The following is an 18,803-nucleotide window of genomic DNA, read 5'->3' as shown; positions in this document are numbered from 1 at the left end:
AGGCCAAAACCCACCTTATTTTAGGACCCAAAACTCAAATGGATCAACACTGGGTCCATTTGTGAATGACAAAGAATCTTAGCAAACAGCTGCACAAAAGTAAGGGTCTGTTTAGTTTGCATTCAAAATTAGAATCGGAATTGGAATGGGATGGTCTATTCAACAAGTATATTTGATTCCCAAAGGAAGAGGAGAGTGTAAGTAAAGTGGTAAGACAATAGAGTAGGGTCACTTTGAAAGATGAAGGATGATCAAAGAGTAAGGGTGTCAATGGATCGGTTTTGGATTGGACCCATTCAGTTTAAAATCAGTTTGGATGGATTGGACAGACCAATAAGACATATTGGATTGGACTAATCTGGTCCAAAATATTTATTAGATTGGACTAGAATTGGTCCACCCGTACTAAATTTATATTGGATTGGGTTGGATTAAGCCAATATCTGGTCCATTGATAAAAGATAACAATATATGTGTCGATGGACCTGGTTTGGGTTGAAACCAATTTAAATCAAAATAAATTTCAACAGATTGAATTTTTCAGACATTGAATTGGACTGGTCTAAATTGATTCAAACCATTCACTGGATTAGATTGGATCGGATTGGACCAAATCTAGTCCAACTAACACCCCTATTAGAGAGGTAAGGGAAAGAAAATGATGCTGGTGTGAGGAAAGCAAGAGTGTTGGTAAGGGCAATAATGAAGCAAAAGGCTTAAGAGACAAGAAGTCTCTTAGTGCTCTCGAGATGATCTCATGTAAAGGGCTTCGGGCTTCTCTTATTTATAGATGAACGGTGAGGCTATAAAGAGAGACAGGAAGGAACTTTCTTGTCCCAAAAAAACGTTAATTCGTTAAGCATATAATGGGTAAGTTCCTTATGGTTTCACCACATGTCCATGAAAATCTCTTGGGATCAAAATTTCCTATCCCTAAGACTCTCACAAGGACACACTTACAGCTACAACCCCTTTTGGTGGCTTACGCATAACTATGTGGAATGGTGATGCTCTTTTAATGATCGGACAACCATGTGAATGGAGTGTCATTGTTATTACCCGAGTAGCGCTCTCTGTTGCCTGGCTACTCTCGATAATGTTGATGAACATGGCTCGATATTACTAGTGACATAACAATCATTATCATAGATCTTGTATGTGTTTGATTCCATTTAACGTTTCTACTTTATTTGTTTGCAAAACTGAAAAAGGTAATAATTACAATTGTTTATGACAATAGATTCTATTAGGCATCACATCAGCATAACAATGAAAAAACATCTATTCATTTGAGGAAGCTTTAAAAATTAACTTTCCAAACAGTAGACGTGCACAAAAACCGAAATCATCTTTTGCTATTCTTGATGCATACGAAAGAACATGAGAGGGGAAGTGGTGAAGTGGCACCTATGTGGCAGCATTTATTGAACAAATGCCCATGGTTCTGAACACCCTCATTGTGTAGGAGACCGTAGGGTTATGCAATTTTGACTCATGATGCTTGTGGCAATGGATATAGTGTTCATCGTCGGTTTTATTGTGATTGTGTTTCTGTTATTATGGATCTACATATAATTATATAGAGAATAATCATTCCCTCAAACAAAGGAATGCCGTTCCACCAAGAATGAGAATGAGATTCCGATTTCTCTAAACCAAACAGTTAGAATTGGAATGACCGATTTGAAAACCCTATTCCCATGAACCAAACGGGACCCAAATAATGGTCCCGCCCCGCCCAAAAGATGAAAACTTTGCATCTGGCCCAACTTGCCATGTACTTGTATAACTCCTTTAGTTTAGGTTCAGGCCATCTAGGCGTAAACTGAGCTGGCCTGCCGCAGCAGGGCCACATAATTGTGTTTAGTTTATGTGGACAAGCCTGACTCGTGGTGGGGTCCAAATCGACAAGTAGCATAGAATCATTGGGAGGGGGACTGAAGAGTCTGAGAGGCCTAAAAAGAGTGATAATTGCACAAACAAAGTCCATGTCAGCAAGCAATTTTCTTTTAAGCAGCGCTGCAGTCAGATCAGCATTCAGCAGTGTCTCTCATTTCCCATAGGCTCGGCACTAAAAGATGGAAAAGGAAAAAAGAAAAAAAAAAGGGGGTTAAGAATCAATTGACAGCTGTTCTGTGCTAAACTTGAGCATCAAGCCATAGAAAGTAGAATATCCCTTCCCCTAAAAACAAACGCTTTAGCTTTCATAGATGCCTTCGTGTTGTTTGTTCCTTGGCCTCTGAGACCAACATCTCGATCTTCATCATCTTCTTAGTGTTTTGGATAAAAACAAACATCTCCAATCGGCAATCGGTAATCTCCTCCGTCGCCTCTTGTTGGTTGTTCTTGTGTGAAAGGCGCGACCCAGTAATTATCTTCTTCCAAAGCCACGTTTTCCCCAACTATATATATATATATATATATATATATATATATATATATATCCTAATTAATTCATTAATTTAACAGAGGCAAACTGATTGGGTGATTTGTTGAGTTTAAAGAAAATAGAGGAAAGAGGGAGAGAGAGAGAGAGTGATAGGAGCACATGATTCCCTCACATGACTCATCTGACATCATCATCTCTGCCCACGACTCCACCTTTCTTATGTTCCCAACATTCAAACACCACACCCTGTTCTCCATAGACCCTCCCATCCCCAAAATTTTCATGTTTATCCCTTTACATCCAGATTCCCATTTCTACCCTTAGATCATACCGCCATCCGGGTGCTATCAAGAAGGTTATTTTCGTCATTTCGGGAGCCGGAATTGTTGATAACTTCGACAAGCTTTTTCTGAGCCAGAAGAGAGATACTCCAAAGCCTCTGACTAATGGTTCCCTTGTGGGGAGCCGTGCAACCCCTTTTCTTTCGCCACAAGAAAATAGACAATGCTTAAAAATTTTTTAGACCCCAATTAGTTCTTAATTAAATCGATAAATACTAAAAAAAAGGCAGTTGCTTTAATACTTTAAGGATTTCAAGGTAAGTCGATCAATAAGCTGTGAAAGGCTGAAAGCATGTTTCTTCCCACATCCGCTTCCCTCTTTCCAGCTTGCGTTGATTCTAATTAACAACTCGTTAATTAACGCCTCAAGCTTTGAATTCTGCATTAATTAAGTAATTCTCTGTCAGATACCAACAACCGCCATTATTGCTTTACTTGGAATTTAATCCTAGATACGCTTTCCCATATGACCAAACTGCCCTCGTGCTGCATCCCTCAATTGCCTCATCCCTGTACGATTTTGTCCTTAATTGCGAGCTCACAGAAAACGTGCAGCCCAGCAGAATCCTATGATGGTTGGTTCGAGAGTACAGAGTGGCAATCTCGTAATATGACGCCTCAGTGGAGGGCCATGTGGGGAGTCTATTGGAGTTGAGTTTTGTATATGAGAAGCTCGTTGACAAAATCGAAGTCTGAGGTCTGTCTCTGCTTCTCTTCGGCGTTTGAACTCTGAGGTCACCTTAAATAATCCGTATCAGAACACCCCCCCCCTAAAAAAAAACGATCCACCATAGCCCAACTGACGAGTGGCAACAAATTCTTTTGTCCAATTGTAACGCCAGGAATCAGTTGATGATTTGTCCGCATGCAGTGGTACGATCGATGAAAATGTAGCAGCCAATCTGATCCATCTAAGGTGGGGGACCCACCCACCCAGGGTCGTCCTCAATAAATGGGCCCTCGGAAAAGATAAAAGTTGAGCCGGGTGTGTCATTAATGAGGAGCCCATTTTGGATCCAACGGGGTTAAAAACATTAATGCAGAAGTATTAATTACAATGGATTAATAGCATATCAAAGCCCAGAAGCATTAATTAAGTATTGTATTAATATTAAAATGGTATTTATTTAAGTCAAAATTGGCTGGATATCATGAGCAAATTGTCTGTAATCTTCACATGTTCAACAAATTCTAGACATGTTTCATTCTAATTAACTAACTATATTATGAACCTAATCAGCATTTTTGAACTAAACTACCAAATTATCGGGTCGAAGAATTAGGTATTTAGGGAGTAATTTGGGGCTTAACTTTTACGAAAATACCTGGATCATTAAATTTAATAAGTTCACGGATTGGCTGGAATTGCTCGTTACTCTGTACTAGCTTAATAATTTCAAATAATTTGAGAATTTTTTTTTTTTTTTGTCGTTGGCTCGCGTGGACGAATTTATTAAGTAATGAACTTTAGTGGGACGGGGAGATGGAAGACCCTGACCTGACTCCTGATGAGAGTTGAGAGGGATCCGATGCAAGTACGGGATGGTTTGGAAGTTAATGAATTGAATGAGCCGTCAAAGGTAATCAATTTTATCAATGGGTCTATCCAACAAACCATCGCTACCGCGAGTTTCGCTTCTCTTATTAATTACAAACTGAAAAACAATCCGAGGAATAAGGCTGCGTTTGTTTGCAATACAAACATAAATTTGTACTCTATATAAATACCTTTTCTTCCGTTTAATAAACCCATTTTGTATTCTTCTTTTTTTATCTCAAATCGAGGTATGGTGGTCTTTATTAGGGATGCAAACAGATAGGATATCTGACTCTTTCATGTTGGATTGGATTCAATTCGAAGATTTCATCTGATCTGATAGGACTTGATTTGAATTTGAATCATATTGGTAAGTTGAATTTTTTGGGATCTGATCCGATCCAACTTGTTCTCTTTAAAATAAATGAATTATTATAAGAAAAATAAAATAAATTAATTTAAATAAAATAGAAACAAAAAATACAAGCATTTTTAATTATTTTATCATATATACATGTTTTCTATAAAAAATAAATAATATAACAAATTTATAAAAATATATTTATAAATAAATAACATATATCCATATACATATATATATGTATTAATATATTTATATTTATAAATATATAATATATACCAGATCGGATAGGGGGTGATCCAAATCCGATCCAATTTCTGATCTGATTCTATTATCCAACTTGAAGATCCGAACAGGAGGTGATCTGAATTAGACCAAATAGGATGAATCTCGGATCGGATCATTTGCAACTGTAGTCTCTCTTGCTCGATTGACAAAATAAGTAAGCCTATAAACATGGAGAAGGAAAGAGTACAAGTTTGTGCACTTTCTTCACAATACAAATATGCCAATATTTTTTCCTCTTAATCAATTTACTTTTGTATGGCAAACAAACACTCACGAACCCAAACTAGGGTACATAGATAACCTAATTGGATGTTTGCCTCAAAGTTTTAAAAGGCTTAAGCCACGTGAGGCATACACTTTGAGGCAAGCCGCTTAGATTTTACCTCAAAGCTTAAGCCTTGTTAGAATGAGGTGTAAGCCTCAAGCCTCAAGGCGTGAGGTTTAACATGAGGCCTAAAAGGGTGTAAGCCTCAAATATCAATACTGTTTAGTAGTTTCATGCAAAAATAAGTAAATAAATATTTTTATGTATTTTTTATAGTTCAAAATATATAGAAAAAGCACTTCAATAATTATGGGCCAAATAAAAGGGGTAAATATCAAAAACCAATAAGACAAATCAAGTTCTATTAGTTTCTCTTAGTATTTTAGCCTAAGAGAGTTTAATGTGAAAAAAAAGCCAATCAAGTTCTTAGTTTCTCTAGGATAAATGAAATGGAATTTTTTTTCTTAATGTTCTAATTTAACATCCCAAGTTTGTTGTTTTTCTTATTTTTTTAATTGATTTATTTTTCTTTTTATTGATTTTTTTTACATATATCAAATAAACCACATTGTTTCTTTTTTCACAACTGTTGGATGCAAGGTGAAAAAAATCAACACGTATCGGCCCGTATCGGGAGTTTCCCGATATGCCCCTACAAGGGATCCATCGGGGTTTTGACTGGCTCAGGGGTGGATGGACCTTAAACCGACCCCTTTGAACCGGATTTGAAAAAAAAAAAACAACCAATATTGCCCGATACCCCAACCATAAATCTAATGCCCATATAGATGGTTTTTCATATGAATAATTTCGTAAGATTGAATTTTGAAATATAAAATATAAAATACTTATAATTATTATTTTTTAATTACTGCTTAAAAGCTAAAACTTCATACTTATAAACTTTTATTTTATGAATATCTGTACCTTCCATCATTTTAACTTAACATATTACACATTATTTTTATTATTTATAATTTTTAATTACTTTTTTTTCTTAAATTTTAAAGTTTACGCCTTAATTTTTTTAACCACTACGCCTCAACTAAGACTTTAGCCTTTTAAAACTTTGCCTGCCTCCTAGGTTCTGTGTTGTGGTTGGTGGTGGTGGTGCAGTGCGGGCAATGGTGTGATCATGGTGAAGGGCTACGCATGGCGAGCGAGCGAGAGTCATCAGTGGTCACGGACTTGAGAGGTGAGACGTTATTCACAGTCACATGGATATGGTTGCCAAGCATTGACCCAGGCTTTTTAATTCCAGCCCAATTTAATGAGATTTCTGAATCTGTCAAAATTTCGGTGCGTTAATACAATGCCGAAGTTAGTTTGTTTTGTATGATTGAAACTTACTATATATAACCAGAATGCTTATAATCTGAAAATTAACCCAAATGGGAAACCAAAGTATTGATCCATGATAAACAGGGATGTTTTCTACTCTCCGAGTCCTTTCCTTTGTTTCTAACAATAACTCTACAATGTACGGTACCACCCTCGAAAACAACTAAATGCTGAAAAAGGCCAATAAACAACAAGGAGTGCCACCTAAACTCGAGTAGGTGTTCAGCCAATTAGAAACTGACTACCTTTCATTGACCAATGTATGCTTGCTTTATATGCATTGCATTGTCCGTTTCAGACGGACCGGAGGTACTCGAGTATTGTTAGCATTAGAAACAAGTTTCCACTCTCCATCCGTCCGGTCATATGCAAATCGGAATCCAAACTCTCAGTCATCAGCCAATACTAATAGAGCGGTGATTTCAGGAACGGCCAGGGCCAATCCTCCCAAGTTTTCAATCTTTTGATTTTAATGGAAAAGGTTTGTCTTACAGAAACGTAAAACCGGAATTGACACCGCTAAACTCTCAGAGACACTAGAGCCTAGAGGTCTGAGTGCTGGATTCAAACTTCAAAGTTCTGATGTCTGAATCGAGTGCAGCTTTTGAATAATCAAGGAAACGACGTGGCTTTGACAAGTGGCTCCCTGGCTCCCAACAGCCATAAAGAGTTTACAGTGGAGTGTGCCTTCGGCTATAGATCGAGCTGGTGGATGGGGAAAAAAAACCAGAGGAAGCCATCATTCCAGTTCTAGAGTGGAGTTACAGACTGCCACCTCAGTCGTGTTAAACATAAGCTAGCCTTATGGGCTGTATATGAAGCACAAAACGACAAGAGGGAGATTATAGATCTTTTTTTTTTTTTCTGGTTAAGTGATAAAGTCAGAATAGTGATCGCTGCTCAAATCTCATTCTTTAAGCAGGTGTTTAATAACAAATGAACACCTCTAATGTGCGTTTTAGCAGAATTATGTATGCCTACGCCCAGCCGTGGCCCAATGGTCCATCTCCATGTGAAAAAACAGGTCTTTTTCTCTCTCTTTTGTAAAGACAGCTCTGCCCATTCTGGAAAGAAAGCCATAGCCACGTAAACTAGAAAAAACCATCTCTATTCTCCAGAGACTGGGTCACAGACAGTTCGCACACCAACCATTCAACAACACATGGACGAGACTGAGAGACTGAAAAACAACGTACAGAAGTCACCACAAGACAAGTAAGAGAACAGAACCAAAACAACCACCCTCAGGAAAGAGCTCCTCACTCCTCAGAAAACAACATTCATCATAAATGCTACGCCTCATTCATTGGAAGAAAGGAGAAGCTTATAATCCAAACGTAGAAATGGGTACTGTACTGTACATCTACATGAAGAAAGCAAAAAATCTAAAAAAAAAAGAAATAGAAATAAAAACAGAGAGGTAACTGAGAAGAACTTCACCACAAGACAAGTAAGAGAACAGAACCAAAACAACCACCCTCAGGAAAGAGCTCCTCACTCCTCAGAAAACAACATTCATCATAAATGCTACGCCTCATTCATTGGAAGAAAGGAGAAGCTTATAATCCAAACGTAGAAATGGGTACTGTACTGTACATCTACATGAAGAAAGCAAAAAATCTAAAAAAAAAGAAATAGAAATAAAAACAGAGAGGTAACTGAGAAGAACTAACTACACAAAGGGGGGGGGGGGGGGGGTAGAGGCGACAAAATTTTCCAGGCGGAATTTTTGTACAAAAGATGGATGAAGAAACAGATGAATCGAGTAGACCCCCTCCTTCTGGCAAGAAAGGGACTTCGTCGACTGAGGTCCCAAAGCTTATTTGTTCATTATCAGCAGCTCAATGCCTCGTATTTTACCGGAATTGAGCGGTTAAACCCGGCCTGCGACAGCAAATGCCCAACTACGGCCATGTCCCGACAGAAAACCCCTTGGAAAACGGATGCTGCCGCGGCTGCCGTCGCGGCCTTCTTATCCGGCATTGGTTCCACACTGCTGTCACTACTGTATTCTAACGATGAAGCTAGCTGTTGCTGTTTCCTATCTTGCTTCTGTGCCGTCGACTTACTCGATTCCTCTTCCGGTTTTGGTTCTGCAGCTGGAATTTGAAGTGCTGCAGCTGCTGCTGCTGCGGCTTGTAGTGCAGCTGCAGCCTTCTGCCTCTGCTTCTCCGCTGCCTCCTCGTCCATGATTGTAGTCATCACACTGGAATAACCCTTCTGCAGCAGCCGATATAGCAACAACGCCGACATCCTCGCTTGATCCTTAACAGATTCAAGATCACGATCGTCTACAAATTCACACCGATCCACAAAATTCATCGCCTTATCAGGCCTGTGACGCAAGGTTAGCAACAGATGTGCCCTTTCCAACTCAGATCGTGAGCACCCCCTCCGCAACCCAATCAATGCATAGTAATCCACGTTGCCCGTCTCTCCTGATGCAACCCTCTGTCTTAACTCCTGGATCTTGGCTGTGAGTTGGCGGAGATTGCTCAGCACATCACGGTACCGAACATTTTGCCTCTTCCAGGCAGGACCCGGTAGCTTTCGGTCTCGGAGGATTGAATCATAGAGAATCTTCAAGTGTTCCAGGTCACGGAGACAGTCGGGAAGGCAACGGATGGCCTCCAGGAGCAAGGCCCGTGTGCTGAGGGCAGGAATGCAAGTTGGGTCAAGTGCCAAGGTGCGGTTGCAATCTGCAATGGCCTCAGCAATTCGACCGGCAGCTCGATAAGCTGCCGCTCGGTGCATATAGCATTCAGCAAGAAATCCCTGTGGGGTGCCCCGGCGTCCATCAAGGATCTTGGAGAAATGGCGAATGGCCTCCGAGTATAGGCCGGCGTCAAGGGCAGCAAGAGCGGCCGTGCGGCGCCGGAGGAGGAGCTTGATATGGCTAAGAAGTTGCGTCACACTCTCGGATTCCGTTGGTGGAGTTGTGGTTGGAGCAGTGGTGGTGTTCAAGTCACTGCAACTTGCTACGTTGGAGAAGGTGAAACTATCATCAGACCAGCACACGCTTTCCCGCCGGAATGCCGCAGAGGCTAGGCGTTTTCCGGTCTGAAGGAGCACCATAGCGTCTTCCATTAACCCAAGATGGCAGCAAGCTTGACCCAAAACCAGGTACCTACATCGTAAAATCGAGGGTCAGCGACCGGTTCGATAATTCAAACAGGGAAATTTACAGAACCAGCCGGCTCACAGAAATTTGTCCTCTTCTCTAATTGAAGATCAACATAGCCCTAAATGACGACGCTACCCCCCCCCCTCTGATCCGAACATGTTTGGTCAAAGTTCGAATTTTAGAAACTCCGGTATGACCCTCTGGATTTGGTTGGCGCCGGATCAGTTAACTAATTTCTTATTCTAGTGGTCTCAGTTTGAACTTTGAATTAAACAAGCAAAAATCAGGATACAATGAAAACAAAGGAAGTAGCTAAATAGCAATAGATGGAGAAATAAACGAGGAAATTACCTCCACTGGCCTTCCTTTTCACAGTTTTTGTAGAGGCCGGCCATGACTTTCTTCTTCAAGTCGGACACAGAGAAGCATTTGAAGGAAGGTTTATGATCTGCAAAGTCTGATGAGTTATCAGACGAGAGGAGCTTAACTCGCTCCCTTGAGAGCTGCTGAGAAGAGTTATCGGAGGAGAGGGACGATTCCTCGTAAACCATCTTGTAACTCGGAATGTACTCTTGGAGCATGTCGGCGACCTCCTTGAAGCGCCGGAGGTACAGGAGGGATCGAGCTTTGAGCTCCAGAGCCGACTCAAGCCGCGGAGAGAGGGAAAGAGCGGCATCGAGGAGGTTGAGGGCCGAGGCGATCTCCGACTGCTCCTGGGTTGCGATGAGTACTCGAGCGTCTTTTACATATTTGTCTACGATCTGAGAAGCAAATGCAGGTCAGTTAAGATGGAGTTCCGGTGTAAACAAACAATGCCACTGAAGAAATCGAACAGAAGGAACCCAGAAATAAAGGCCTCACTGGGGTGGATGGGTCAATCAGAAAACGTTCAAACAAAACAAAAAACAAGAACAAAACCCGAAAAGAAGATCAACTAAGTCGACCGCAGGGCAGTCCGGAAAACCCAAAATGAAACACCAACAGTGGCAGAAAGCTTAATAAAACAGGGGAAGGAAGGCGATAAATCGAATCCCCCACAGTAGATCATCGGTAAGAAAAAACGAATAACGAAGCAGAGAAAGTGAAACCCACCTTTCTATTGCGAAGCCACCAATGCTTCTTCTCCACACCAGCCAAAGATGGAGAAGTCGACATGGTTGGAGATGCATCAACCACTACAGTTCCCTCAAAGCCTCCTCATTTCTCTCACATTAGAGGGACAACAGGAAGTAGAGAGGGAAAGAGAGACGGAGAAGAAGCAGAGAGAGAGAGAGGAGGGGGGAGAGAGAAAGAGTGAGAGGTAATGGTTTTAAGCCTAAATGTCGAAAGGTAAATAGGGTGGGAAGAGAAAAAACAAACCCTAAAAGAACTGCCAGCTTTGACTCAGAGAAAGCTTTGATCCTTCAACTTCTTCGCTGGCACCACAGATACCTCTCCCACCTCACGCTACTCTACCACTCCCACTCAACCCCCGAATTAAAAGAGAAAAAATAGACCCACTTCCCCTCATTGACTGCCTTTACCCGGTAAAAGCGTCACATCTTCACCGGCTACAGCCCGTAACTCATCACGGGTACCCGGGTTCGTCAAACGGAGAAAAGATAAGACGCCAGCCAAATTGCTCAAAGCCTCAAGCAAAAGTAAAGAAAGTGCAAGAAATCTCTTTTCCCCTCGTCTATTGGCATCCACTCTGAATTTACGACTATACCCTTTATGGGTTCTTCCTTCGACAGTTCGACGCCTCCTTTTCAATGACCCCTCGTCTTTATTATCATTATATCGTTTTTTCTTTTATTTAAGCTAATACTCTGGTTGACTGTAGGACTGTCATTCTGTCAACGCCATCACTCACTCCATTTCAGCAACCTGGGTTTGGAACCGGAAATCACATCCGCTTATAAAGCGTTGGATCAAAACAGTTAGCGGCCCGATTGGGGCCCCAACCTCCGAATCCAATTCATGGTTGTGATGGCTTACAACTGTGTTAGTGAGCTGCCTCTTCTGTGGACCACTTGCAGAAGAAAAAACGTATCAATCAATAAAAGATGTGCTCATTTCACATGATATGAAGCACCAGCAATAAGGCCAACAACCGATGCTTAAAACCGTCGGATTAGGATCTTTTACTAGTTAATTCGAGACCAATACTGTACCTTAAAAAAATAAGCGGGGATTTCTTTTATAATCGATATTGTCCGGCAAAAACATTGGAGGAGGCAAAGGTCATTCTGTGGGAAGATGGAGGATATTTTCGTAATTAGAGATCCAGTATATTTATGGGGAATAGAATCTAGAAAGAGACCCGTCTCTCGTAAGGCACAAGAATCGCGCTTTTTTTTTTCCTCCTTTGGGCGTTGCAACTTTTTTTTTCACCGTATAATTATTATTATTAATATAATTGTTAATAAAAGAACAAAATAAATTAATTAAAGAGTCACATGTGGATGGGCTGAGTTTGCCTTAAAGGCTCTTTAACGTCACAGCCCACCTTTTAAAAGATGAGGAGGGCTCCAACCAACAAACCCGTGTGTGCCACCTCCCTTGCCACCTGTCAATGCATCTACCTGTCTCCACGTGTCATCCCAATACGTTTGGGTCCCATATTTACTATGCAGCTCTCAATGTCCAGCTCAACCGGTGCTTTACTGCACGCTCCCCTTTTTGTCCTCCTGTTTTTTATATTTTCTGTTAAATAATTTCTACATATAGTAAGTGGATGGGGAGTCTACGCTAGTGTACTGTTTGGATTCCATTAATTATTTGGGTGTTGCTCATAATGTGATCCATTTTGCTTGTAATTTTATTTGCTTTAATGCAAACAAAAATATGGGAGTGTAGATGTTTTAATTGCAAGTAAAATAAAACTTGAAGGAAAGTAACACTTGAAGTAAATCTAGGCCAAATTTTGAATTCTTCTCATTTGAATGTTCAAACATTTGTATTAAGGGTTCCATTTGGAAGGAGTACAATTACAAATATGCAGAATGCAAAACTTTGTATTTTGTATTATTTTATATATATTTGCACCATACATGTTTGCATTTGTACTCTTTCTAAATTGAGCCAAAATGAATGTAGTTGCATTGCAAACAAATGGAAATTATTCCTACTAGGACTGCAGATGGCATCCATTTGTTCAATTGACTTGTAGTTTATATGAATTTGACCTATTGTTGGATTAAAAATGGATCCACCTAAATCCAATCCTAATGGTTTGAATATAAATAGCAGAGAAGAGTAACATGTATTTATTAGTAAAATTGGTTTGAACACAATATTGTATACTAAGGCCGCAATTGATGACAGTGCAAATCTTGATCAGGTGAAAAATTTGTATTATATTCACTTTTGTTTTTGTTTATTTGCAACTGTAATTTGCATTCATATCTAACACAAAATTTGTACTTTTTTTTGTTTCTTTTACATTAATTGGCAGTGCAAATTTAACTTCTTAAAGACTGATGCAAAACTTGTACCACCTTTCTTCTTGTATCCTTATCTTACTCCAGGATAAAACTTACTCCTACCTCTATTCTCTTTCATTTAAAGTAGAAGTCGCTTCTATTTTAATTTTCACAAACAAATAAGATAGAGTCAAATCTAAAGCAAATGCAAACCAGAATTTATATAGCCCTTTTGCATTCCCATGCATTGACACCGTGCAAAAGAAATTTGTTCTGCAACCAAACTAGAACCCAAGGGACCACTTAGTTTTTTTTTTTTTTGGTATTTAACACAACACACTAACTTTTCAGCATAGGTGGAAATACTGGGACTTGAATCCATGTCTCTACTGGGACTACCCAGCTAACATGCCAACCGAGCCACCACTCAGACGGCTTAAGGGACCATTTGATGATAACTAATCATTCAATTCAGCCACTTCAGATGTTACCAAACGACCCCTAAGTTACAAGAAACTATTATAGAATCATTTTATTCCGGAAATATGACATCAGATTCACATGTGATAATGTTTTTAGTGTAATTCTATTAATTATACATAGTTTGATGTAAGATCCCCGTTTGAGATATATGAGTGGGAGGTATATCCAACTGGATCCAAGCCTTTGAATCAATCAAATACAAATTCCTGCTCAGGGCGGGATATAGTCCTGGTGTCCTACGGTATAGATACAAAGTCTGAATATTGGTTAGCTGTCCTTGTACCTGGTGTCTTCATTTAAGATGCAAATGGGGCTCGATTTATTAGAGAAATGAAGACACCAGAATTAGGTTTCCTCAAGAAATGAAACGTGGGTTGTCTAATCCATAGCTAGGAGGGTCCACAGGTTGTCCACTGTCCAGACTCCCCCCCTCCAGGTTGTAGAAGTAGTATACCTGTTGCAGCTTCCAGAGAGGAAGGGATTTGCATTGGATGGAGCCCAGTTTGGTTTATTTGGATGGAGGTTGGGCTGCTCACCTACCCTCCTACTTGTGCACATAATTTATGGGCCTAAGCACCGCTCTAATTCCAAGATTCATTTTTCTATCTACCTTCCCCACCTATCTTAGTACCTAAATAAGCTTAATAGGTGCTTTCTCTCTCTCTCTCTCTCTCTCTCTCTCTCTAGACTCTGTTGTTTGTTAAATAATTGGTTTTAGTTTAAGAAGCACTCCTGAATAATCCAAAGATGTAATTTTCAGTCTCAAACAACCTCTTAAAATCCAACCCAGATGTCAACCTGGTGAGAGGGGTGGTGGGTCCCACTTGGGTCGAGCCATTAGGCTGACCAAGGAAGGGATGGCTGGGTCTCACAAGACCAGAATGGCTGAAAAGTAAACCCTAAACGCTTCAATCCGATACAGTGATTATGGCTTACCCCAGTTTAACTGCTTCACCAGTTCAATTTCAGCAATGGTGAACCCACATACAAAATCAAAATGGGCCCAGTTTGGGTCATTCGAACCAGTCGAATCTGGCAAGACATTGGCCTCACTACTTCCCTCTTTTGCCTATCTACTCTTTGAAAATTTGGTCTCACTTGCCAATTCAAATAAACTGAGAATTCTGCTACGTTGTGATGCCCCCTTTTCCTCTTTTTTTTTCCCTTGTTTTTGTTCCAATTCATAGAAGCAGGAGCCCTTATCTATTCAAGTACAATATGAAAGAAACACCATTTACCCTCCTCCCCTTCTTTTTCCCCCCGAAAAAAATCCAACCCAAAAGAAAAAAATGACAACACATAAATAAATAAAGGAGAGAAAAAAAGGTAAACAATAAATGTTGTACCCCTTGCGCATTCTTTGGACATGGCTTACTTTTTTTGAGAAGTCGGCCCAAATAATTGAGAACCAAATGGGTAAGGTGAATTATAGAGTGAGTGAATCTGAACCTCCCCCCTCGTTAGATGAGTTCAAAAGCAATTGCTGAGACACCATGTTAGTGGGCCCTCTGTTGGGCCTTCACCTCTATCATTGCTCAACTGTCAAACCAGCTGGGGGTGCTCCAGCTAGAACAAAACAAACTAGGTTGTTATCAGTCCAGCATGAAATTATATGTGTTTAGTACTTTCAAATATAAATGTAATAAAAGGAATAGTTATATATCCAAATAAACAATTTTTTTTCAAAACATTTGTAAGGGCTCCGTCATTATTATTATTATTATTATTATTATTATTATTATTATTATTATTATTATTATTATTATTATTATTATTTAGTTTTGTTTGTGGGGGTCCATGTGACCACTCATTGCCCAGCACCAACGTGCAAAACCCACTATACAGCCATTTGTATTGCAGCATGTGAATGTAGTAGAAGCTCAAGAAATGGATTCAATCAAGGATTTGCCATACATAAACCCAAGAAATGGGTCAATTGTGATTGGGTTGGGGATGAGCCAAACCTGTCTCAACTTAGAAATGGTAATTTGGTCCGTCCCCGTGGAGTGGGAAGGGTTTTTTGACCACTGACCATAAGTAAGAATGACCTGCTGGAATAGCAACGGGGATGGGATTTCTAGCCTCGATAGGGTTAGGGGCAAGGTATTTGAATTTAGGGGTGTGAATCATAGGCAATTATTGCAAATCAAACCAGTGGTACCAGTTTTCCATTTCTCCAAACCAAAACCGAATGGTACCACCGGTTAATCGGTCCACTGATTTTGGTTTTGACTGATTTAGTTCTTCGGTTTTTTATATTTATTATATATATTTATATATAAAATATATATATAAATAAATATACCAGTCAATAAGATTAACTGCCTAATTTTTGTAGGTTAACTGAAAATCGAACTAATCCTTCAATTTTTCAAAAATTTCAAATCAAAACCAAACCAATCGGTTGAAAATGATTCGGTTTTTCGATTTTTCATGAATACCCCTATTTGAATTCATGGTTGGGGCGCCCCCTTTCTATTCCTACCTCAACCGTGTATATAGTACAGATGTCTCTCTCTCTATCCTCTCCTGGTATGGTATCCAAATGTTTTATATTATTAGCAATAAAATAGTAATTAGGAATTGATTAAGACCCACCTTCCCATTCTCCAGACATGTCCATACCCAAGGAAACACAGCGATGAGAAATCCCAAAGATTCCATATAAGATCCCTCCTTGTAACGAATAAGGTTTATTACTTGATAACATAACAAACACTTATTATAATAATAATCTCACCATATCCACAGCCAATGGGCTTCCAGCTCTGCATCCAATGTGCCCATTTTCCATGGCTGTTGCAGAGAACCGGAAGTAAAGAGAAGGATCACATGGGATGGTAGTCCCATGTGCTCCCAACTGACTCCACCGTGGTGAGCACTGAGCTTAACCACCAACACGGCCAGCCCAATTGAGGTGGTTGCCTTTCAAATATTAGGCTAAATGCAGCTAATATTATTATATTTTATGGTGCAGATTAATTAACTTAGTAGGGAGATTACTGGGTATTATGGAATTTGTTCAGTTGAGAGGTTGAACCACTAAATGTCGATCAAGGGTTGTTCATTGGTGAGAAGATCTGGTGGATGTAAACAAATCATTTGTTCTGTCATCTTATTAGATATCTTTCCAGTTTCCAGAATTCCAGCCCGCCCAAATTCAAATTGGGCTGTTAATGGTTTATCTCAACTGGAGCTGATAGCTGATAATTAATGAGACAACTGGAGCTGATAGCTGATAATTAATGAGATTCCAATTGGACCAGTTCATAATTGCATGTTATGAGCCACTAATGAAGACAAGTGAATACCACGAGTTCAAATCAGCCCCCCACAACGTCCCACCGTGTATTGGGAATTTTTCTCGATCAAGGTATGTTTGGTAAGTTTTTTTGGGAAGATTTTTCAGTAATTCTGCCGATCAAAAGACGCATTATGAAGATCTAAACAGTCTGAAGCTAGTTTAGCAGATACATGTCTTTCCGTGCGAGAATAAAATGTAAAAGATGCAAAAAGCTTCATTTGGAGCTTCCCAAAATCAGCCTAAAATGAGCTTCTCACGTCTTTTCGGCGCTCCGGCTTTTGGCAGCTGAATGTTCCGTGAATCAAATGGGAATAGATCAAAAATCGATCAGTCCAGCTTATAAACAGCCGAAAGACTGTGCGAAAAGACACACCAAACGGGCCCTAAGTTAGAACCATGGTTTTCAAAACCGGACTGGACTGGATGGTTGGACCAAAAAACCCGGGAACTGGTCAGATAACCGGTTCTATTTCACCCTTAAACCATTTTGGCCAAAAAATGTTGATTTGGTCAGTGATCCACTGACTCGGGCAATTGACCGCCAAACCATTGACCCGTACAACGAATTTTAGCCATTTTTTATTTTTAAGTCAGAACAGGTCATTCGTTCGTTCGGGACCATTTGACCCGGGAACCGGTCGCTTGAACGGTTCCCTGTCCGGTCAGGTTTTAAAAACCTTGGTTAGAACCAAAGAAATGCCAGCAAGCACCTCGAGGGTGCAGTACCCAGCTTCAGCACCACCACAAACATAGTGGGAGACATGAAAGGACAATTGGACACGCTAGCAGTCAAATTTTCATGGGCCATCCATGTTTCAGAGTACGTTGGACTCAGGGGTATGCACCATTCGTTGCTTGGTAACGTCCTCTGTCCTCTGACACTAAAAATACTCGTCCCAAGTTTACTAATAAGAGGAGAATTGCAGTAAACATGCAAGTCTTTGACATTTCCCCAACCCATGAAAAAAACATTGTAGGGAAGCATTATACATAGCATTTGGCGAAGAAATTCAAGAGTTGCACAGAGTTGCACATACTCCTTGTTTACAATACCAGCATTCCTCAACTAATAAATGTATCACAAACTTTAACACAAAATCATATATGATCATTTATTGGTGACCAGTTATGTCAGGATAAGATCAAGATCCAAGATTTAATCTGATCAACCAAGATATTATAATCTCAAACAGCAGCTCCATTTATTATCATTTCATGACCAAATCTGATTAACTAAGACAAACAGAACGTTAGTGGCAAAGCAACACTCTTATTTTATCACTGATTGGATTAAATGTTACATGGTTGTATTCTGATCCATCCAGTACAAATTCTTTTTTCAAGTTGGGGAGCTGGAACTAGTGTCTGCTGGAATTGATTGTTTGATTAGCCAGCCACCCAATGTTTATCCAGATAATGTTCTGATTTAAATGGGTAAGGCCATAGTCTCTTATTTTAAGCAATATTTGCCCCCTCAAGGTGCAGTATCTTAAGATCCAGCCATAAACAACTTTGGGGTCATTAATGGGTTGAATTGCAGAGAAACAATTGAATAGTAAACAGGATGAATGGGTTCAGGAAAATGTCCTCAGTCCTGACTCCTGGGAGAGGTGAAGAGCTCAATATAAAATACTCATGGATATCGAATCAAACAATATATAATAATCCTGTTCTCATCTAATGGAAAAAGGGTTTGCTTGGTTTGCTTTCCAACACCAAAAGGCGAGGGCTTCTTCACAGAATTAAGAAGCATTATCTTTGCTCAGGGTGTGATATCTGCTTCAACCGCATTGTCAGGTTCAGTTGTTTGCTCTATTGAAAAGGAAATACCAGTACAAGGAGCCACATGGAACGACTATCATACATGTACAATCTCCAGATAATTGGACTTTTTTTTTTCGAATAAACAAGAGATAGACAGAGCAGATTGTGAAGGTAAGCCCAGTAGAAAAAGCAGAGACTGAAT

At 39.9% G+C, this 18,803-nt stretch overlaps 1 protein-coding gene across 2 annotated transcripts; it reads right to left on the bottom strand.

Moving 5' to 3' along the window:
• Nucleotides 1–8,036: 8,036 nt before the first annotated feature.
• LOC148861337 (uncharacterized) lies at nt 8,037–11,213 on the bottom strand. Of its 2 annotated transcripts, none has more exons than XM_088941008.1 (3): nt 10,739–11,213; nt 9,998–10,407; nt 8,037–9,649 (listed from the first exon to the last, which is right to left on the bottom strand). In XM_088941008.1, exons 1-3 carry the CDS (start codon nt 10,799–10,801, stop codon nt 8,356–8,358), a joined length of 1,767 nt encoding a protein of 588 aa, XP_088797134.1. In that variant the 5' UTR covers nt 10,802–11,213; the 3' UTR covers nt 8,037–8,355. The 2 variants fall into 2 exon arrangements, with proteins under 2 accessions (XP_088797134.1, XP_088797135.1); XM_088941009.1 differs by having other exon boundaries at nt 11,006–11,109.
• Between the last annotated feature and the right edge of the window lie 7,590 nt (nt 11,214–18,803).

This window comes from Nelumbo lutea, chromosome 4 (assembly GCF_056320005.1).
Source record: "Nelumbo lutea isolate HS-2025 chromosome 4, American lotus-T2T, whole genome shotgun sequence".
NCBI classification, from domain to species: Eukaryota; Viridiplantae; Streptophyta; class Magnoliopsida; order Proteales; family Nelumbonaceae; genus Nelumbo; species Nelumbo lutea.
This window is presented reverse-complemented; position numbering and strand designations above follow the sequence as displayed.